This window comes from Calonectris borealis, chromosome 4 (genome assembly GCF_964195595.1).
Source record: "Calonectris borealis chromosome 4, bCalBor7.hap1.2, whole genome shotgun sequence".
Taxonomy (NCBI): domain Eukaryota; kingdom Metazoa; phylum Chordata; class Aves; order Procellariiformes; family Procellariidae; genus Calonectris; species Calonectris borealis.
The window spans coordinates 57,968,671-57,992,610 of NC_134315.1; the positions used below are offsets into that span (position 1 = coordinate 57,968,671).

The window sequence follows — 23,940 nt, forward strand, 5'->3', positions numbered from 1 at the left end:
CTGTCACTGTGGTGCAGGTAGTGCTCAGTTCACCTTCTCCTTTTTGTGGAGGCTGAAAAAATGCCATTTACTTAGTTTCCTGGTGTTTAGCAAAGGTAAAGATCTAAATGAAGGCTATTGGCTTAGGTTCAATCTCTGTAAAATGATTAATGCTTATTGACAAGGAGAAAAGTTTAGAAGTGGAGAGGTCTGAAAGATAGCTTTCTTCAGCCAAGGGTGTCTGCCCATCCATGACCAAAATGATTGTAACATTTGAGTCTCACTAAACTCGCCTCTGCTGCAGAGTACAAACTTGTCCAGTTTAGAGGGCTACTTAAACACACATCTTCCTGTCTGTGCTTTTTTACTAACAGTGCTTTTGGGCAAGTTTTACCACCTCTGAAAGAGAGTTGACGCTTGGGAGGAGATGGGGGTGGAAGTCTCTTGGCCATCAGTCATTCTAAATCATCTCTAAACTGCTGTAATGAGAAGTACTATCTAAAGGGATGTGATAATTCAGCAGCATTGATGCTAAAGTATGTTTCTAATTAGTGAAAACATTCAGAAGACGACAAATTATTTCAGCAAAGACTCTCCATGTCATAATGAAATATGTTGTTAGGTTTCTGGAGCGAGAGACTCAGATGTCCGTTTTGATCCCGTTTTGATTCTCTTTGCAGTTATTCCTAGTGTTATGATTGAACCACCTGGTCCATATCATATATTTAAGGGCAACAGCACACTCCCTAAGGGAGGCAGTGGTATAACCAATAGGATTCCTGATGTTGGAGGCACAAGGCAACCTCTCAGACCACCATATGTACTTGCTATTGTTACAGAAAGGCCGGTGACCAGGCCAACGACTCGTCCTACACCTGGGCCAACGACTCATCCTACACCCAGGCCAACAACTGAACTGACACCAAAGCCAACCACTAGGTATGTGCCGGTGACAACAAGGCCAGTAACAAAGCCAGTGACGAGGCCTCCGCCTCCACCACCACCTCAACCTACAACGTTAAGACCTACACTACCGCCACAAAGAACTCCAACAATAACTGAAGAGCCTTCACATGTTCCCACTGAAACTACATCTTCCCAAGGAATTACAGATGACAACAGGATCCAGATAGATCCTCAGATACCCCGAGGAGATGTGTTCAGTAAGTAATTTTACATATCCTTTCATTTATCAGAACTGTAGATGCAGTGAGGTGATAGCATGCGCTGTACTGTTTGGTTTTTTTGGAACACACTATCAGTGAGAACAAAGACATGAAACTGGAAGTGTTCATAAGATAAAGCTGCACAAATAATTGTTTTTATGCCCTAACAAAAATGTGGGGAGGAAGTTCTGGATCAATTCAACCAAAAATTTCAGATTTTCTTCCTGAAATTATTTGTGAGTATATCACCCTGTGTAAGTGCTTAACTTAATTATGCTTTCAGACGAAAGTTTTGGAGAACAAAAGACATTTTATTGAAAAACATTGAAATGCAACGTAACTCATAAATAGTTAATGGATTCAAATTCAGGGAGTTGAGAGTCACTCTTAGACAGCATATTTCCTTAGCTTTAAGAATGGTAAGAAATGGGACCATATCTGATTATCTAAAGACTCTGTTATGTCACCTTATTGTATGAATTCAAATAGTCTTGGATGTTAATGACTAAGCAATGGGAAAATTGCATAAAAATAACATAGAGGCTAATTTTATGGACTGCATCTATGAAAATGGATACATGAAAAGCTGAAGATAGTAAAGATTCTCATAGCATGAACACATGTCATTTTAAGAGCTGCTCTGAAAGCTACAGCCCCATTTCTACGCCAGCTTTAGTGCATACCACAGAAGACATTACTGGCACATGCCGAGTTACACATATCTGCCAAGAAATACTCAACACTCGATTTCATCTTTAGTTCTGCTGCTAATTTTAGAGATGGGAGGGTGTGCTGGATAAGCCCTTCTCCTTCAGCTTGATGAACAATAAAGCTGCTGAAGCAATGTAGTAGGAGGAAAAGTTTGCTGTCTCAGAGCAGGTGTACAAGCAACGTGGGAGTTTTATTCCGGTTGCTTTGGCATCTGTGTGGTAACTTTTGGGCTGTGTTCTCTTAGGTCATTACACAGTGAAATATTTTGTTCCTTGTAAAAAACGGTTTGTTTTCCTTGTTGACGTTTTATCTGTTGTAGACAGTTTGATAAATTTAAAATGGAGACAAAAGCTGACTTAGAATTTGGGAAGATAAATCCTGGTACTACTCAGAGGAATGTGCTTTTGGCTTTTTCAAGGTTGTTTTTTAAACAATCTATATTCAGTTAAAATATAAAAACATTTTTATGTAGAATTCTAAAAAGAAATACAGTAAAGACTCCCAAAACTTAATATAATGGGAACCAATAGTTAAAAATACAGAATTCTCTGGAAATTATTCTAGACTCTAGCATTGCGCTTCCCAGGCTGTCTCGTGTTGCAAGTGTTCTCTGGAATTCTAAAGCAGAGGGATAGTTTTCAGCTATTTTCATGAAGTCATAACAATCATCTGTATAAAGCTTATTATTTACAATTAGTCTTTCTACATTATCCCTAGAGGCTTGATTTTGAAGCTAATACTTTCAGTACGTATGCTTCAGATACAGGGGTTTGGAAAGTAGGAAAGTAAAAGTGTTTGTTTTCTGACTGTAAGCTTACATTGTGGTACATACAACAAACACAGGAAAAGTTGATCTCTGCTAAGTGTTTATCAACTATTTGGGTCAGCTGCCACCCTTCGAGGTTTGTGATATACATACATAGCTTCAAAAGCTTCAGTGCACAATACAGGATACCAGCAGGTCGAGCACCAGCAACTGTTACTGGTTTCAGTAGGTAATACAGGGAGAGAGAGCTCGTCAGATCAAGTGAATAGACATGTGTCTTTAATCCCATGTTATTTCTTCTTCTATGCCCTGCTAAAGATATACTTGATATACGTACGTGTGTGACATGACCACGTTACTGAAGGCAGACACTCCCACCTGTGCTCTAGATCCTAGGCAGGAATTTGCATAGTGCTAGTAGTGTAATCCGTAACGAAGCTGGTATCATCTCTTTTGTTTCTGTCTTTCTAAAGTCTGTCTTTCATGACTACTTTGAAAGTATCATCCAGGTAGTAGTCACTGATGTCTCCTTCTACCTTCTCTCTGTCCAGAGGCATTTATTTAGTGAGTGCACCACAGCATTTGTTTAGGATTTGAAAACTACAGTTGAGTGCAAAACAGCTCTGTTCCAGAAGAATGTGCTACCTTGTCAAGGAAAGCATCGCTTGTAGAGTAAGGTGTTACTTTACCTATTGAATCCTGTTACTGTAGGAGTTTGCGGGGAAGCGGAAAAGTTACATTTCATCATGTGGGACAACTAGAAAAGCCGGTAGAAAAGTTATAGCCACATACATTACTACAATGGGATGTGCAGGGCATGACTCAGCTTGTCCTCGCCTGCTCCGAGACCTGCACTTCTGAGGATAATACAGAGATACTCAATGATCCCAAATGTCGTCACACCAGGGGTTCAGCGACATGGGAGCGTTACTGCCAGGTGCTGAGTTCCTGGGCTGGAGAACTGGCTGCATGTGTGCTCTTGGCCAGTGGCAAATGCAAGATAAAGTGCATTAGCTCAAATGCCTTTTATGTTAGCTTACAGATGGCATTTGCCGGGTGGGTTAAGCTTCAGGTTCCTGCTGGCGTGCTGCAGGCCAGCCCTGCCCCTGCTCCAGGCCCGTGGGAGAGCAGCGCCTGTCTCTGCTAGGCAGCAGCTGCTCTGTGTGAGGCACCGCCAGCTCAGGACGGCTTCCACCAGGCGTAAGCCAGGGCCTCTCAAAAAGCATTCCTCACAGCCAAACACAATGTTAACAACCACGATGTTAAGTCAATACAGAATTTTAAACTGAAATGACTAGTAACATTTAACTGACCTCTGACGTGCTCCTTATCTGCCTTGTGGATATGTCAACCCCGCCCCCCACCTCCAAAAACATTTGTGGATTTTTCACTTGCCTCTGTATTTCCTCAGGGAAGGGGCTTTTTCAGCTAATTCCTTCAGCTTCTTTAAAACTGTTGCTGTTTTAATCTCACCTACATCAGACATCTTTGCAGTATTCCTGGGTTGTGGATATGAGCTAATTTCGTTTGGCTTATACTGAGCCTCTTCAGGTTCATTCCCCACATCATCTGCTTCTCCAGTTGAGGCAGCAAAGAAGCGCAAAAATGAATTTGCACTGTGGTACCCATATGACTGCCTGAAAAAAGAAGAGAAAGCCTCGCTCTTGCCTTCTTTATTTGTTTCCCACGGGAGAACGCAGGCAGCAATTCATCTTACAACACTCATTGTCTTGGAAAACAGAGGACGAAATTGATGTTAGATCCACTCAGATCATGAAGTAGGACTTAACTTCAGTTTTGTAAAGTCTTCGGAAGAGTTATGGTGTCTTCTTAGATGGCTGCTTCCTCATGTGTCGCCAAGGGCTGTTGTATCCCAAAGAGTCACAAAAGGTAGTGTTTTATCACTAAGGATGGGCAAAATCCAGCACAGAGCACTGCAGCCAGCAACCACTGGCAATTCTGATCTTCCAGCCCTTAGCATTTGCTGAAGACCTCAATATTTAAAGTTGTGTTTTTAAACTAGGTTATCTTGTGATGCATGGATGCACTTTTTCCTTCCTTTTTTTCCCCCTCAGGCTCTGAAGCCTTAGCTAGACTTTGACAAAGCAGCATGACTGTAAATGCTGCTTTACTTAGCCATCTGAATAGGTGGTACTTCTGTTTGGCAGTCTATGGCAAAGGCATAGCTGGTGCGCTGTACACTGATAGGTGTCTTCGTGCACTAGACCAAATCATGCAAACACACTGGTGGTCTAGGGTTGGTCCAGATCAGGAGAGGAAACATGCCTGGGCAAGGTGCTTGTTTTCTGCAAGCACCTCTCAAATTTTATTTTTGATTATTTAACCTTTTCCTGAGCTTGGTGACTTACCTTTGGTGACTCGTTGCTCCCTGTTTTCTCCCTTTGCTGTTATTTGACCTACCGTCCCACACACGCTAAGTAAACTTGTCCTAAGCTTTCACTTCAGAACACTCTTGAATGTGCTGCTTAGCTTGAAATCAGCTGAGGACCACTGAAATTGGTCTGTTCAGTGGTGACAGAGCACAAACGATAATAATGCTGATAACGTTATTTAAATACCTTTGCAATTTTTGAAAGGTATTGGGTTGTTGCGCTTCTTTAGCTGCTTTACCCCTTTTCTAAAAATGCCTGCAGTGACTTTGGGGAGCTGCTTTTTCAGAGAACAAAAAAATGAGTATTTTTTAAAATGGAATTCCTACACTTGGCCTTTGAACCACTTAGTCAGATGCAGACAGTGGAATCTGGCACCAAGGATAATCTCCTGATATGGATATGGGGGGAATGGCAATGAGAGAGGAATGCAGCAATGGCTTAATATTTAACTATTTCAGAACTGATACAAACTACAGTGAAGTACAGAAGAATCTTTTCTGGTTACTCAGATGGAGAAAGTCTCTAACAAATAGTCAATAAGACTATGAATTTCTGATACCATTGCGATATGGGTGATAAGCATTAAAAGCATAAACTTACAGACAAAGCATAATACTAGATATCAGCAGAACCAGAACAAAAACGCTTATCTGTATTAAAAGATAGTTTGGCAATTTTCCTTCTTAGCCCTTAGTGGAGCTGAAAAGATTGGAATTGGGAGACTTTTCTCATAACAGCTATTAAAAAAATTTAAAGATTGGATTAAAACATGGTTCTTTCTGCTCCCCCTTTCAATGACTGAAAAGTCCTTAGTGCAGTAAAGGCAGTTATGTGATCCTTGAAGCTGTTGAAAAAAGGGAAATGCTAAAAGCAAAGAATGTGGTTTTTGTTATGCTTCGATATCATTAGAGTAGCATCATTCTACAATAGCATTTAATTTGTTTTCACTGTTCTGGCACCTATTAAAATGTATTTGTCTAATATTTAAGCATTTAATATAGGCACTTTGTTCCTGCTTGTACTCTGGAGCTAAATCATAAGACATAGGAGTCTTACAAATCACACCCTCCATCAACCTTCCACCTAGTTTTATCCGCAGGTCTGATATGCAAGCTTCTGTAGACTACTTATGTTAGCTGTGTTTCCCTGAAACTCAGTTGTCGCTGTGCACCTCCTGAATAGCTGCTCATAGAAAAGCAGGCAGGTTACTTTTCGGAAAATCTTCTGGGAAGATACATAATAAGATGTTTGATTTAGGTCAAAGTTAATGAGCCTTGTAACTGCCTGAGAAATGCAAGACTGGACTTCAGAGTGGTCGCACGCTAGCACCATCTCTCCCCTGTTATGCAAATGGTACTGTAGAGGGTGGGACAGGCCATGAAAGCCCTTCCTGAAATAATTCTCACTGCAGAATTTGAATTTGCGGAGTTTTAGGCAACATATCCTGGACTCTGCGGGTATCCAGATAAAAGAGTGAAGTGCATCTCTCTGTTGCCCCTTCTTTTTAGCCCAGCATATATCAAAGTCTTCCCTGGAGGAAAATAGGACGTATTCTTGTTTACAAAGAGGTCTGACTGACCTCTGGACTACCCTTCCTTTTAGCTATTTTCTACTAGTTCTGCGTGAGATCTCATCACTTGTAGGGTTTTTTTGGAGGTGGAATTTAACAACTTTCAATTGTAACTATTCAGTCAAAAAAATCTTTGTCCTTTTTTGTTGTTGGTTTTTTTTTTAACAAATGGGAAGCTGGTCATGATTATTGTGTGTGGAATGGAATTGCGTAAGAACACAGTGTTTGTTGTAAGGCAGAACACTGCATTATTAATAGTAATAACAATTACTAATAACATGAAGCTGCACTCCATGTTTGGTTTTCATTTTGTAACACCAAAACAGTGATTATTCTGTAATTACAAATAACTTGACATATGTACACACCATCTCTTACACTCCCAAACTCAGCAATTAGCAAGTAAATGAAAAAAAGTCCTACTGTTTTCCCAAAGGATTAAAAAGCTGAAAAGAATTCAGTCTTATGCAGTTATTAAATGTTCCCCCCACATTCATGCGTCCATGAAAAACTTAGCTCATGAACTTTGAGAATATGGTACTGTTGATGTATTGGCTCACTTGGAGCTTATAAAATTCTCCAAGAAAAAGAAGCCAAGTTTATATTTAACAAGCTTAATCAAACCATTGAAGTTAAGTGAAAAGCACACTGATACGCTATATAAAGTACACAGAAACGGCTTGGAAAGCTTGCAGAAAATAATTGTGCCAAATACTTTCTCCCACGATCGCCACTCAACATATTAGTTGTCGTAGCAAAAAGAACTGTACACATGGATCATATTTAGAGTCCTGCATCTCTTGTTTCATATCGAGTGCACATTCCTCTAATTAGGTCTGAGCACTGAAGTGACTGGTTTAAAGCTCTGTAACACGTCTTCTAGAAGTTCATAATAACAGTGTTTAGAGAGGACTTTAGAGAAAAGTTTTGAATTAATATTTTATTGTAGAGCTTTATATAGGCAAATATATCAACTTTAACTTGGAGAATGCTTGTATGTGTGCACAGATATAACTCAGATTTGTATAAAATAACCATTCATTAGAAATGGTATTTTAGTGAGTAAACTGAAGTAGTTTGGAAAATAAATTCCTAATATTTCCTGCGGTATTTTCCATAAACAAGAGCTATTGGGGACTAGGAAGGGGATCCGCAGGGCAAGCACATACCTTGAGACTGTGACCCCTAGGTATCCTACAAATCCTAGAGCATGGCAGTGGGTTTCCTCAATGCTCTCTGTGTTCATTCAGAGCCCTATAACTACCTGTCTGCGAGTCTGTGGTCTGAACCTTTGGTCCCTAAGAAAAACTTAAATTAAGGCACAGGGGAAGAACAGGAAGATATGGAGGTGCAAAGTGTTAAGTTCAATGTTAACCTAGATGAGAAGAGGATGTGGGCATCCCATCGCTGGTGGGTGCATGGGGCCCAAGGGTGATGGCACTGTGAGGTTCCTCACAGGCTGGAGTCTCCTGCAGCTCGGGGAGAGGGCAGCTTGCTTTTCTGTCTGCTCCCGTGGGCTGACCTTTTTCCATCGCTGTGCTGTGTGGATGTGGGAGGTGCAAAGACACGTCAAGAAAAGGCTGCATGTCCATTCCAGACTAGCAGCTACAGTACATACATACGCTGCGCTCAGCAGTTTTGAAGCAAATTGTCAACTTGTTCTTCATAGCATAAGAAACAAACAGTGTCTTTTTTCCTTAGTGCATTCCGAGAAGAGGAAAGGCAAGGTGATGATCCCTGGGGGTGCAGCATAGATGTGTCTCATGCGTGGGGACTGCTGCGTCCCCTGGGGAGCAGCAGCCTGCGGTGTGGTTGTAATGTGAGGTGAAGCTCCACTGTGAGGGCTTATCTAAGGCGAAATTGCAGTCAGAGCACTGTCCTGCCAGAAATGACAGTAAGTAACTTACAGGATGCTGTTAGTTTAGCAGACTTTGTAAGTAAATACTCCTGCAAGATTTGCTGTCCCAGGTGGCTGGCCACAGTAAGCCCAAGAAATTGAATTACCAGTTTTAACATCGCTGAGCAAACCCACCGCGGCTGATTTTGAACAGTGCCGATGGCTGCCGTTTGTACCGCAGTGGCGGTGGTATAGGCGCACATAGACAGTTCACACACGTATCTGCTCCATAAGCTGCTGCTCGTGGTTGTCCATGACTGTAGTGCAGTTAGAGCAGTGTAAGAGTGTGTATGCTGTTACGCGTCAGAACAGCTTATACCGCCGTAAGCACCTCTGTGCAGGTGTGACTGTAGCTGTGCGATGTGCTTGTTCAGCTGTCCCGCCTACACGCTAGATAGAGCTCTTGGGAAAGACAGCAGTATCCTGCTGGGAGGGATTAAGGGTGAACGATGGTTTTAGAGCATTCCTGTTTCGATTTTTTGCTGCCTGAGGTAAACTGATTTTTTTTCTTTATATAATTGAATATAGTATTTGTGCATAAATGTACTGCAGGGTGATTATTGGCCTAGGTGGTGTGGACTGTGCACATTTGTAAGGTTTCTTTCTCAATCTCAAAATTCTAATCACATAAGCAAAAAAAGCAGATTAAACAAAGCAGCAAAAATAATATTACAAAAAATGTATCCTTAAAAATTAACAGGCCTTTACTATCCAAGACCACCTAAAGTCCTTGAGGCTGTTTGAGCATTAATATCTGAGACTGCAAATAGACATAATCCAATATCTACAAAGGATAAAAAAAAAAAAAGAAAAAAAAAAAAAAAAGGAGACACAATGATTCCAAAAATGACTATAATATTAAGGAGTTAACCAGTTTCCTACAGACTTCAAGCTTTTTATTTATTTATTTTTATTACACAAAATTTCCATCCAAGATCTGTAGCCTGTGATGTTACTTTTAAAATACATTAGTATTTGGTCGGCTTTTTATCAGGCTGCTTATTTTGTCCTAATTCCCAAAAGGAATTGAATGAAGGAAGCCCCTTCATTCTTATTTTTCATTTTCCTCTGTCTTCTGGCTTTAGAGGAACTCTTGCAGCAGTGCTATTTACGTCTTGTCCTAGCGCAAAAGAAGTTCCTTCTTAGCTTTGATTTGATTTCCTGAAAACAACAGTCCTTTATTTCAGTTTAGAATTGTAAATCATCTCAATTCTTGTTCTCACTTGCCTAAGAAGCCTATAGAGACATTAAGATACCTATTTTAGCACTGCAAATGGAAAACGTGTCAAGTTTTTAATAAATAAGGCCCTTACAAATACCGTAGGTGTCAGAGGCGTCTATAACATCTGAGGACACGTCTGAAACACATTACTACTGTTATTAATTATGCGCTAAACCTGCCTCTAAAAGAGGAATTTCCAAGACAGCTCTATCCAGTGCAGTCTGTTTATCTCTAGTTGACAGCTGTCCATCAGGCATGACATTGGTGTGTAATTTCTGGAGACTTATACAGACTGGCACAGCGTCTTCAGAACTAAGTGGAAGTCTTTGTAGCCACCTGACTTTAGCAGGCATCGTTCCCATGAAGACCTCTCAAATCCCATGTTGTCCTGGCTGCTGAATGTCTAATAACCTCTGGGCCTGTTAATCACCCAGAGTGTTCCTTCTCCTTGCAGCTGAGATCAGCAGCTGAAGGGCAGACTTTGCTGGAAAGCAAAAAGTATAATTACAGTTGAATTCCAGCTTCCACTAGAGCTCCTCCTTCTCAGCTCTCAGTACAATCCTGGTAATTGTTTAGAGAGCTCTAATCCTTTGCAGATAGATGGATATACCTTCCGCTGTGTTTCAAAGGTTAGGTGCATGTGGGCCTCTTCCAAGTACCTCTGCCTCCTGTTGAGATTCTCCTATAAACATCTGTGGAAGGTGAGTGGATCGGAAAGTTTGAGCAAGAGCTTTAATGTGGCTTTATTTTATTGAGAAACTACTATCTTTCAAAGTGCATTTGGAGGGGAATAGTGTGCTTCAAGGTTAAAGCTTTTCTTCCTTTTTTTTTTTTTTTCCTGGTTAAAAAGGAGCTTTCATTCGAAGAGCCTTTAGCAGATTTGGAATCACCTTTTACAGTGCTCAGATAAATGTTACAACATAAATCATAAATCACATAGGCATAAAGTTTATGAATCGTCGTGTCAAATATAATTAAATATATTGAATTCTCCAAGAAAAGCACAATGCCCAGAGCTGCTCTGCTGTTTTTTATTGAAGATAAGGAAGTAGGTCACTAACTACCTTTATCTCATTTATTTCTGAAAAACTACTTTTCTTACAGTTCCACGCCAGCCTGGAGTGAGCAATAATCTGTTTGAAATACTTGAAATTGAGAGAGGGATTACTGCCGATGAATTTGAAGCAAACGATGACCCAGGTAAAGATCACGTCTCCTATTCGGGCCCGAGGGTTTAGGATTTTTGGGGATTTCTTGGGGTTTTGTACATTTTTACAGGACTCCTACATCGTATGCCCCTTGTTTAAACTACACTTTGTAAAAAGAAGAAAAACGACCACCTAAGTGAACCTTTATAGTTTTATTTCCTAATAGATTTAGCACAAAAATAGTGTGAATTGTTAATAATAACACTATCATCCTTTTTATTGTTTTAGTATTTTTGTAGATTCTAGTGCTCCTTCTGCTGCATTTAATTTTCGTATTTACTTGCTAGTGTCAGCCACAAGGGAAATTAGTTCCCCAACCAAAACAATCTAAATCACTTTTTTTTTTTGACCTCCTGCTCTGTTCTGCCTAGGTACTGTGCTGGTACACAGCTGTAATTTTGATAGTGGACTGTGCGGATGGATCAAGGACAAAGATGATGACTTGCACTGGGAACCAGTGAGAGATGCATCAGGTAAGGTACCTGTGGATGATCACATCCTGTAGTTGAAGAACCACCCAGGCCTGAGGTTGATGACAGTTCTCACATTATGATGAATTTACACAGCTTCTGTTCTCTTTAATTCCGGGATATATCACTCACACCTCTTCTGTGTACAAAAATCAAAATGGAGGATTCCCGACGTGAAAGGGCAATTGAGAATTTGCACTTTTATTATAGCTGGTATCTTTACAACAGGAATATCTCTGAAGGAGTAGTAAATGTATTCAGTAAAAGATTGTTTGTCTTAAAAGAATCAGAAAGAACAAAAATGTGGACTAGAGAACAACTTTTATTTATGGTGAAACAAAGCTTATTTTTCAAACCACCACGCAAACATAATTATTTCTATATTACTAGCAAAATTATAGAAAGTGCTGGAAATAGTCTTTGTTCTGCTGCCAAATATAATGTTCTAGTTCAACCTCTCAGTTTGATTTTATTGAATTCTACTCTAAGTTACAACAACCTGTATATAGGAAAACTGTTAAGTAAACGGAAGGAAGACAAGTTAGGTGCTCATCTGCAGAGACTTCTGGAAATGGGATGTGTGACAATTGGGATGGTGAAAGCTGACCTTGCAATGAATATTACAGGGGAGGCGTACTAGCCACTCGCAGGATAGGAGAAGACTGGCGTGGGCACTGGTGGTCAGCCGAAGCAGGAACCCCTTCCACTCGCGCACCTCTGCCGGTGTAGTCCCAGCAGAACTGCACATCTGCGCTGCTGGAAGTTAGTTGTGTTTTGTCCCCTGCTGATTTTACTCTACGGCAGCGAGAGGTTGCCTGTCCTTGCCTGCGTACCCTTCCCCCAGCAGTGCCTGCCCCACAGCGCCGGGGATTAGACACACAGCTCTGGCTCCCCGTAATGACGGGATTACTTCATACCCAGAAGAGCAGCCTTTGAAGTGCACAATGCTTATGTTATGTGAGGGGATGGAAGGAAACGCGCTTTCAGGCGGTAAAATGTTATAGGTTAAGCTGAGGGAGGGTGAGGGCACTGAGAGCCATTTTCCTTACGCACCACCTCATCACAGATGTCTGTCCTTACACTGCCATTGATGAGATGGTCGTTTGCCACCGCAGCGGGTGACCTGGCACCTTCTTCAGGCTGTTTAGCTGGCTACGGGGAAGTGCTGTCTTCACTTACGGGGCCGGCTCCCTCCCCACCCACAGGCATGCTCTAGTATTTCGTACGCTCCTTACAACGCTTAAAAAGTCTCATGAACAACTCGGACATCACAGCTCCTTCCTCCTGTAGGTGAGAAAACAGGTAGCTGTCCCCTGTGTGCAGACTGGCATTTTAAAAAAGATCACACATAATTCAAACATCTTTTTGAAACGGTGGATTTAAAACCGCTTTGTTTCTGAGAAAGTCAAGGCATATTCATTTCTGTACTCAAAAATTGTCGTTAATACATATTAAGCTCCAGAACTATGATTTTTAACTGGCTTTTTTTGTTAGAGTTTTTTTTTCTCCTGCATCGCTTCCCAGTCAGGGACAATCTCAGCTTTTTGTTTCCTGTGTATGTTCTGCTGCTGTTGACATAACCTGTTAAAACTAGTCCCTTGAAGTCACCCACCCACTCCCTCCTGTCTGGAATACCTTGTTGCAAGGATTTATTTTCACAGCTTGTTCCTGAGTGTTTGCTTTCACCTTTCAAAGTTTGCTATTTGTTGGTTTATCAGAATCTGCATTTTGAAAGGTGCCATACTGAAGCCTTATAAGCTTATCTTACATGCAGAAAATGCTGATTTGAGGGGACCTTTTCCTGCAGAGGCTTGCCTACAGATATGTTGGCTTTGTGCTTACGTAAATCTGTTTCCTATTGATTGGATTCAGTCACTGTAACTATCTGAAACAGATGCAGGTAATGAGTCAAGTCAGTGATACAATTGTATCTACAACAAACAGGTGCAGTTATTTAAACTCTATTATGCTTATTTTAGCAGTTAGTGACCTTGATGCAAAAACAATGCATTAAAAAAAAAAAAAAAAACACAAAAAAAACCAAAACCAGATTCTTGGACAAATGGATCCCCCAAATGCAGATCTGGGGCCCCAGATAGCATAATACTTTGCTTTGTTAAATCTCATTGAGACCAAAGAACTTAAACATCTATGTAGAAGTAGTGAATTGGAGACGAGGTTGCCTTTCCTTTTAAATGTGTGACAAGCCCTGGTACATTGTCATTAAATCTCACAGCTTTTGAGGGAAATCATTGTGGCTTTCAAAGAGAAGCTTTCAAAAAATAAAGCTCTGGTTGAGTAGTAGCAGGGTGACAATTTAAATGAAAAATATTCTTCTATTCTATAATTAAGTAAAGACTGTGTATGTCAACAATATTACAAACCCCCGATTTCTACATCATCAGTTTCAACTAAGGAACCTAAATGCCACCTTTACCTTAAGTTCATTAAACTTGGGTTTTTTTGATTAAAAAAAGATTTAAAAATGTGATCTCATTAAAAAAAAAAATCTTAGATTCAGAGTAAGATAAGAATTTTTTATTTTTATTTTTTAAAAGTGAATAATCCTCCCTTTGGTAATTTCAAATTTTAAAAAGTTATCATCTACCTTGCAAAAGTTTTAATGAAAAGTACAAAGAAAAAATACAGGTGTGGCTTTTCTCCAAGATGTGAAGTCTCATTTATTGTAGTTTTGAGTGTCTTTGTGAAAGGGTATGTGGGACTGATGGAAGTATATGCCTTTTTTTTTTTTTTTAAGGTTTAATGGATGTTGCCATATCTGAGATCCTCTACTTTTCATGTTCTAGGTGTTTTTATGAAGGCACCTTTACTTCATACATGATCAGAGATAATAATAGGGTTTTGAATTAAGTATGTATGTTCACTGACAACTTACTACTGTTAGAGAAGACTTCAGGGAGTGTATCAAGTTAACAGCCGTTTGGAAATCATTACTATTTCTAGCTTTCTGTATCTAACTCAGATTAAGGGTTTAAAATATGGTTAAATAAAAAGGCTATCTGTGTTTGCAAATGGATACACTTTGAGACTTAACCTGTTAACACAGTTCCCAAACAAAAGGAAAGGGACAGAACCATAGCTCAGTCAGGTGGTAACGTTTATGTTGGCCTTCTTAATCACCTATCCAATAGCAAAAATCTGCAGCTTACAAGATGCATAAATGTACACAGTAGCTTTAATGTCAGTGTGGGTTTAAAATCATGCAGTCGCCGAGGGGTTGTCAGAAATGAAGGAATACATGAAACTTTCAATTTCAAAACAGATATTATTTCCTTTGTAAAAAAAGAAATTAGATGGGCAAGACCTAACCTGGTACTAATGTAAACAGAAGACCAGCACTGTAAATCTTACCCTGCAGGAGGCAGGGCATCAGTTCTGGTTCACGTTCCAGCAACTATACACCTTATTTAAGACTCACTGGACCTTGTGGAGCCCTTTTTTACTTTTTGATTTTCTTAATGACTCTTGTGCATTCGGTCCTGCAACATAGGGTTGTATTTTTTTAAATTCTACAAACTGCTTTTTCTTTTGCAGGGGGACAGTATCTCACCATCTCTGACCCCAAAGGCAAAGAAGGAAGAGTAGCCCATCTTATTCTGCCCTTGGATCACATGGCTGAGGCCGGTGACTTGTGCCTGTCGTTTAGGCATAAGGTGCCTGGACTGCATGCTGGTGCCCTCCAAGTCTTTGTAAGGAAAAACGGTGCTCACGGGCCAGCCGTCTGGGGAAGAAATGGTGGCCATGGCTGGAGACAGACACACATAACTTTACGAGGACTAGGCATCAAGAGTGTAAGTACCGATGCATGTGCTGCCTTCTGGTTTTTTGCATGAGAAGCTGAAGACACTTGGTGTTGCACTGGACTGTTTGTCTTCTGGGCCCAATTTCAGCCTGTGTTTTACTTCTTTGATCCCTGCCAATGGAATCATATTAAGGATCAGAGAGTTACTGTGCGTTTTGTCAAATCTTTTTTTTTTTTTTTCAAAAAAACCCCACCTACAGCAATAGACACATAGGAAACTACAAAATAGCCTGTACGGAGCTACCTCATAGAGCCTATTTTCAGAGAATCGCCACGTAGAAAGAGCAGTCTAATGAACAATGGCATACTGTACGTGGATTTCCAAAAAGCCTGTATCGAGATTCCTCATGAACAATGCTTTACATAATACAGTGCCATGAAATAGCAAGAATCATCCCCTGTGAATTAATAACTGGCTAAACCAGGGCAAAGAAACTGAAAATAAGTCATTTTTGATAATGCAGGAAGGTTACATGTGCCATCTCACACGGTTTTATGGTCTTCAGCATACCTGTAGCTGATCTGGACAAGGAGGTAAATGGTGACCTAATTACGCCAATAACACAAAATGGTTTAGCGCAATCAAAAGAAGCTGTCTGAAGTGCCATGGAGAATCTTTTCGTACTGGAAATCTTAGAAACATTGGGTGATAAACCGATAAATCAAAAGCTCAGCATTTTTCTTTAACCTCTGCTTAGCTTTGAATTTTCTTCAGATCTGAAGAAGGGGCTTGGGTGCTTCAGGGCCTGTTTTGCTCTGACTTATATCAGGTGGTCTATCAGGTCTTATATCAGGTGGTCTCTAACATCATAATGTTCATGGTGGGAGCAGGCTACAACACACACAGTGTGTATGGTTCTAAAATTAATATTAAGGCTGTAATTACTGCAGTTAATTTTCTGAAAACTTTACCTCAGCAAAAGTAACAAAGACGCCTGACCTTCTGTTAGCTGTAAATGAATATCAGACTGAGAATGTGGAATTTTATAGCAGGTGAACAATATATTTGCCCATTCTTACTCTTTTCTGCCAAGTTTAACACTTCTCGCAATCCTCAGGCCTGTCTCACCTTATAGAGCAGGTCATTAAATAAGTGTGTATTACTAACATATTGTCTGGCAGAAAAGCAAGTGAGTTTTAGAGATGGCAAACAAGCCCAGCAGTCCCCCTTTGCACCGTCCCCTGCCTCTCTTGACCACCTCAGCAGTAGCTGTCAGCGTGGCTTGCCAGCCGTAACCGATCGCTGGTCCACAGACCAGAGCTGCCTCATGGCACCTTACGGAACAGTAAGTTCAAGCTTGGGATCTTTTCCTGCCAGCATGGGGAGCCCGGGCTGCTGACCGGAACCACTGTGACATTTGTTCCAAGGATCGGGGAATGAGAGAAAACTCTAGGTAAGCAGGGAAGGCCTCTGCCACAGAGAAATCAGGAAGAAATATGGAAGCTTTATTTTCTGGCTAATTAAAAACCAAAAGCAACTAAACAGTAGTGATTTTTAGGGGGGCCTAACTGGAAACTTGAGGAGAATATGAACGGAGACCAGAATCCTTCATCACGCTTTCTAATGAATTAGCTCTGTGTAGATTACTTCTAAAGCACACCCAAAATCAGTCATTTCTAAAAAAAAAAATTCATTTATTCAACAGAGTTGAATAAAAAATAATTTCTAAATTCTTTTATTTCTAAAAAAAATAATTCAGTATATTCAACACAGTTTCTCTGACTTCCTCTGCTCCTACTCCTTATCAGCAAGCATCCAAGTTATTTTTAACTACACAGCTAAGTTTCTGATCTATGAATGTGTATTAACTCTTTCCAGCTCGATGATAACAGCAGACTCTTACAAAGCTTTGCTGTAGGCTTTGAATAATTTTTAAGCCACGGTCAAAAACACTGACCGTATTAAACACTTCAGGCTTCTGAATCCACAGCAGTAGCAGCGCAGGTGAGCAATACAGATTTACGGGAAGTGTTTCTTAAAGTCAGCTGGCCATTCTGTATATCATCTCTGATTTATGCTCCAGTCCTTCTAGTCAAGCTTTATATTTGTTGAATTTCTCCTACTCAGGCTAAATCTGGACTGCTAATGATCTACTTAAATCCATGCCCAAGTTCTGCTGCCATTTTGCAAGCAGCCAGTGCTTCTGTAGATTACCAGGAGCCAGAATTTGTTAAATAAAAGATGGGTGTTTCTAGTTCCCGTAACTAAGGCAGCTGCAAGGTGCTTTAGCAATGGAAAGCTCCTCTATTACACAGCATTTTTCAGAATACAGACAATTTTATGTGTTTGCCATGAGGGACAATGAAACAGTACAGAGATGATAGGTAGAAAGCACCCGAGATTCTCTTACGTGGGAGTGCATCTCACCTCAGCAGATGGTGCAAGTGGAGCAACTCTGTCCTGAACCGCTGGTTCTTCACAAAGATCCGGCCAAAGTGAAGAAGGGAGAGGATCAGAAATGGAAAACCCAGCCATAATTCTGAACAGAATAAATAGGCTTTTGGGAGTGAGTTACGATTGCCTGAGCTTGCTTATGCTTTTGCTTTCTTACTGTTGAGACCTCTCTCAACCAAAGCTTCTTTCATTTTACTTTATTTTTGCACTCAAATTGTTCTATTTCTCTTCCCAGGTTATTTTCAAAGGGGAGAAAGGGAAAGGAAGAACTGGGGATATTGGACTAGATGATGTGATCTTGAGGAGAGGACACTGCTCTGAAGAGCATTAGCAAAGACGATGGACCAGCACAGTCATCTCCTCTAGCCCTTCTCGTGCTATTCCTACCACGCTTTGAAACAGAACTGCACAAAAAAGAGGAAAAAGTTGGAGAGTGACAACTTCTTAGTGGTCTGCTAAGTGCAATCTCACTGAAACTTCACTTAAAAACACGGAGAGCACCTCCCAGGATTCAGGAATTCCAATCCCATGCTGGTCGTTTCTATTAATCCTTACCCCTAAATCATATTTTGTATGCAATAACTTTATCCCATGTTAATCCTGGTGAGTGCTCACACAAAGAGCACTTGTGAAAAAGGGAGAATTAATTACAACTGGTGGCAAAAGAAAGCTCTAGCTCAGAAAGTTTTAGTGTTAACTGATATTCATTATCTTCCCATAGTGCTACTCTTTCGTTGATTAGATTTGATGGACAGTGGGATAGATCTAGCTTCAGAGTCACTTCAGATTAGTGGAAGCCTGGACCTGAACTTTGGCTTACTGCCGTTGACCTTTGAAGAAGGGTTTGCTTCATATTAAATAGCATTTATTTTGGTGTATTAACAAAAAGCAGTTATATAGAGTGGGCGCTTCATTCTGTAATATTGTTACTGCTGTTTTGTGTATATGTGTATGGTTATTAACATATTTATGTTTTTAATATTTACAGACTCTAGCTGCAAGGTAATTGGCAGCTGTGCTTTCTTATGGTACAAGACAGGAGTTCAGCATATTCTTTGATCCCGCTGGTCGTGCCAATAGGTAGGCTACCAAAGTCAGCTAATGGTGCTCGTTGAAAAATGCTGGTGCAGTTTTTCATGTTGTAATATGCTGAAGGCTAAAGACCAAACCCTTACCTGATGTAAACTGGCATCTGATAATGCTGTACAAGTTCGCATTTAGCTCAGGAGCAAGCCCTAAAGGGTTCTCAATCCTGCAAGAAACTCCTGGTTCAGTAGAAGACGGAGCAGCCTGGAGAAGCTAACTCGCATCTTGTAAGACTGAGCCTGTTGACGCTACCAGGAACGTTCCCTTCCCACAGGTGGCACAAGCCTACGCATAAGCAAAAGGGGCAGCTGCATTAATGCTGTAGGAACAATTCAAACCGTGAAATGCCTCGAGTGATCTTTGTCAAATGTCCATATTCCATCCGACTCTCCTGTATATAATAAATATTTTATTCTTTAGAACTAGAACAACTATTAGCTCTAGCTGGAACTAAATATTTATCAGAACTTTGGACTAATTTTTTAGGTATGTACCATGTGTGTGGTGTGCAGTTTCCTAGGGAATTCTTCTGTTTGGTTTGGGATTTTTTAAATGAGGAACATCATCATTGCTGCTAACAATTCTAAATTTGACAAAGTAATTGTAACATTTAAGAAAATGACAAAAGATTGATGAAATGTTGTTAGTGGTGCAGCCTTAACGCTTCAAAAATGTATATAGAGAAGAAATAGGTCTCAGATCGTTTAAATACTTAAAATACAATGTAAAATAAATGTCAGCTTTGTATCACGTTATAAAACAATCATTAAAAAAAATTCATGTTAAGCCTTGCACAAAGTCCACAGAGCCAAAACTGCAAGACCATTAGAGGTCATATTCCAAACCCCTGTTTCTGACAAAGTACTGTTTTGAAAGTATTTTTCCAATTTGTCCCCAGGACAAAGCACAGTATGTATAGCAGAAGTTTATTTGACCAAACAGATAGTCTCCTGCAAAACTGTATCAAGAAACATTTTGAAAAGGAAAAAACAATGCATTTGAAAACATTTTTAAACTATTTTGCTTCAAATATGATCATGATTTTTTTCTCTTACGTTACTTTGTAATATGTCAGAAATATTTGTGAATAGTTGAAATACCTTGTCCTTATTTTAAAGTAATCAGTAAACGAGGCTGTTACTTGCTACTAATTGGAAATCTTGCTTTCATTTCTAGATCGAAAAAAAATCTCATTTTTATTGCAGTGAAATGAACCAAAAGATGACAATTCAACCAAAGTGAAGTAACTCTTGTTACCAGATTTAAAAATAAAAGTACATTTCACTGTAATACGACAAGAGCATTATATGTATTATTCAAAAGGAAGAATGACAATTTTCAACCTAGCTTTTTTAAAGAACAGTTTCACAGGTAATTTAAGAGCTTCTGCAATAAAAAACATCCCTTTTACAAGAAGCAGCAGCTATCATAGTTCCACACACTACTGAACCTGCACAAACTGTTACATTCTTTGGCATCTACCAAGATTAACACATTTTGGTCTGGTTCATCTGCAGTGGATGGAGATGGTCTTTACCACATATTACTACAGCTTTCTGAGACTGAGACTCCTTGGTTAAAATAGAAATCTATCTCCTAGCTATGCAAGACTGAAAGAGTTTTTTGCCCCTTTCCAAATGGCCCTTAGAACGCAGAATTTGAATTAATTCAGAAGGTATCACAGACACCACATCCCTAGAGCAAAAGGGCCATCTCTACAGCATCTCTCTACTCTATGTACCAGGAAACATTATGTATAATTGCATATATCGTGTGCGTGCACATGCACACGCACACGTATTGCGCCCAGTAGGTTGAGGCCAGTATTCAGTGTTTGAGCAAGGAAGCCAAGTATTTGTCTGGCACACGGAATAAGGACACCCCTCTCCCTGTGATACAGCCAAATCCCACCTTCCTCTGACCAAAAGATACTACAGCACCTTTCCAGTAATTTTTGTTAACCTTCTACTTTATGACTTTTTACCCTCTGTTCAGGCCAGGAGTAGTCCTCTTCCACTCTTCTCCCAGGTTTCTCCTCGTTGTGCATTTCAACAGCCCATGCTCTCATTTCAGACTCTCATCCAGAATCCTTTTGATACTCATTTGGAGTTTGGCAAACATCTGGAAAGACAAGGTACAGTGTGTACTCAGAGAATGATTTTACTGCATTTGCATGCAACACCAGTGCTAAAGTTGGGGATTGCCACTTACATGGATTTCAGGGAGACACCATCATTGCTCTGATACCACAGGTGCCCCAGCAGAAGTGAGGACCATGTTGCCTCTTCCCTTGCCTTTTCCCCTTGTCAGGATGGTCCAAGACAGAATTCCCCTATGTATGAAGCAGGATTAATACAGCATGCATACGCTCCGGTTCAGGACCTGTGGCTTCTTACTGCAAACAACAAAAAAAAGCCTTTCAAAGAAAATTGGCTTTGAAACAACAAAAGGCCTGGATGTGTATCTCAGCGAGGGCCCATCGTTCTCCTCTGCAAGGAAGCTGGTAATGTTAAGCTTGCATAGACAATGCAAAACCTCTCGGGTCTGGTGGCATAGTCACGTAATATTCCACTTGGTTTAAGAAAGATTCTTCTTTCAAAATGGCTCAGTTTGGAATAATATCAACTTAACAGAAATTAAGTCTCCATGAACTCCACAGAGGCCACCGCTTTATCAGTCAATTAAACATGCCTGGGACTGTCCTCTGGCCCTGAGGTTACACAGCACATAATACCCATGTACCCATACTATTAAATCTATATCCATGCATCCATACTATTAAATTTCCTGGTCCCCAATGGGGTTTCGATGTGCAGTCTATCTGTGGACAGCTGACCCCAGGGTGAGCTGACTGCCAGCCGTGCCAGGAGCAGTTTGGAGCAGACCTGGCTGGCGAGGGCTGATGCCGTGCCAGCGTTGGCTGGGACAGCTGGAGCCTGCGGGGCTCAATGTCGCTGCAGGTCCCGACTCCCCAGAACGGCGCCCGCAGAAACAGCCCCGAACCCAACCGCCACAGGCGTGCCCTGCGTACTGTAGGCAGGTGAAGAGAGGGCTCTCTGAGGACGCAGTGGTGTGACATGAACAGTAAAACACATCCCTTCCTTCAGAAATGCTCTGCCAACCCCCCGACACAAACGCACACAGTTTGCCTCGCAGTTTGCACAACTGGCCTGCTCTTAGCGTGGCTGCTTTGCAAAAAGTACTTTGCAGACCTATGTATGTAACAGAGCCAGCAAAGAAGAAACCAGTCATCAAAAGCCAGAGCTAGGGCAGGTGGCATCAAAGCTACAGGAGTGAGCACAGGGAAGGGGTTGCTGTGCCCCCCGCCCCATGCGCTGCCTCTTTCTACACAGACACCACCGATGCTGAGATGCAGCTGTGGGACAGTCTTGCAAAAATCCCTATGAATAAAATCCCAAGGATGCTTATATCCACCACCCCCGTACCAAGGTTGGGTCCTTAGCAAGGGTTGTGACTGGTGTCCTCGGACATGATCACACCTTCTTGTACCCCTGAGAAAAAACACTGACCGTGGCTACAACCCTCAGGTCCTGCAAGCTAGTGAAATCAAGAGGGGGACAGACAGGTGTGTTTCTTGGCTTACCTCTAAGGTGCTCTTGGCCCATGCAGCAGTCCCACGTGGAAGGAGAAGGAAGAGTCGCCCTTGGTCCCCCTCCTGCTGCGGCCCTCGAATGGCGCCTTGTCAGTCTTCCCCCTGACGGCACGTTCCCCATCCTCAGAGGAAGCACAACAGGAAGCCCCACAGACACTCCCGCTGGAAAAGCTGCACAGTCCACTCCGAAAATACATTTTCCTCGGATCCTGTGTCTCAGGTTGCCCCACAGCTGCTCCACAGCGGTTCTGCCAAAAAGAAAGGAACCACTGCCAATTCAAAGTATGTTTTTACATGATTTTATTCCCAGATGAGCACAACAATACACGTGTAGCACAAGTGCCCAGAGAAAAAAGATAAGCAGCCAAAGGTATACCCTGATATGTGATCGGTAACAGATCAAAGGCAACATCCAAATTTTAAATTAAGAAAAAAAAATGCTGGCTGACTTAAAAGAACAAGTCTTTTGCCTATTATTTCACTCCAGCAAATGTTGGAACTTGGTCATTGGATCTTAATACCAGTATTTGGGGATGCCAAGTGCAAGTAAACTTTCTCCCCTTTTTCCAGACCTTTCCAGCTAGATGATACAAATACTGATATATATCCATCTAGATATACTCTCACATCCCTGGCTTCAGGTCTAGCACAAGAGCAAGAGCTCCTCATCCTGGAGCTCACGTGACGTGTGCCGCCTCAGCTGGTGATGACAACACCAGAATTCTCAGCAAAGACCATCCTGACGTCCAGCCCGAGTAGAGAACTAAGCCTAAATAAGCACTGAGCAGTGCCAGTTATGCTTTTAAATGAGGAAAATAACTGGAAGACTGTCTAAGGCAAGAAATTTGATTAGTAGGATTCAGAGGGGCGTCCAAGAGAGACACTGACTTCCAGCTCTCTCAAGTTCTGACTTAGCTCAGGAAATGTTGTCATCTTACCTCAGTTTCTTGGACCAGCTGGAGGACAGGAGAAGTTGTCATCCCATAGGGCTCTTCAAGGTTTCCATGCCCAGATGGGATGTTTAGTGTTCTCATCAATCAAATACACAGGATTCTTGTTATAGTCTAGGGGATCCCTTAGTCATTGTGCCTTGGAGTGTATAAACAGGGCTCGAAGACACTGAAACTGCTCACTAACATTAAACTCCACAACTCTATAGCGTACAACAATTTACACAGAAAGCAGGCACCTTTATTGCGTAGTTAGAGGTGTTAGGAAACTGTGAGCAATTCAGTTACCCTCCTGCTGTATGCCACTGGTTTTATCCTGCTTATAAAAAGATATTTTAATTGGCTGAACTCCATTATCAAAGGCTGATTGCTAAAAGCGAGTGATGTTTAATTACCCGCCAGGTACATCAGGCAGTTTTGTGGGGTGTTGTTCTCGGCACTCGGGCAGCCCGGCTGTGTATTAGCGAGCAGCCCTGGCACACTCACGCTCGCTGGGAAACTTACGGTGAGCTACTCTGACCGCTTTTATTGGAGTAATTTGCCAAATAAAGATATGTGACTGGGGCTTGAAAAAAATAGTTCACTAATACAAAAAACAGGCAGAGAAAGTACATGGTACATCAAGGGATGCCTTGGTCACCTTATGGCCTTTGATCCACTTACACAGGTGATTAGAGGGCTGGACAAAAAT

General features: G+C 41.2%; 1 protein-coding gene across 1 annotated transcript in view; it reads left to right on the plus strand.

The window, feature by feature from the left end:
- NPNT (nephronectin) overlaps nucleotides 1–19,976 on the plus strand; it is a 54,513-nt gene extending 34,537 nt beyond the window's left edge. The window contains exons 9-13 of the mRNA XM_075149700.1: nucleotides 819–1,142; nucleotides 10,809–10,904; nucleotides 11,284–11,385; nucleotides 14,938–15,194; nucleotides 17,836–19,976. Of these exons, the coding sequence (XP_075005801.1) occupies nucleotides 819–1,142; nucleotides 10,809–10,904; nucleotides 11,284–11,385; nucleotides 14,938–15,194; nucleotides 17,836–17,931 (875 nt within the window). The 3' untranslated portion in view covers nucleotides 17,932–19,976. The remainder of the gene's footprint in view (nucleotides 1–818; nucleotides 1,143–10,808; nucleotides 10,905–11,283; nucleotides 11,386–14,937; nucleotides 15,195–17,835) is intronic.
- The last annotated feature ends 3,964 nt before the right edge of the window (nucleotides 19,977–23,940 follow it).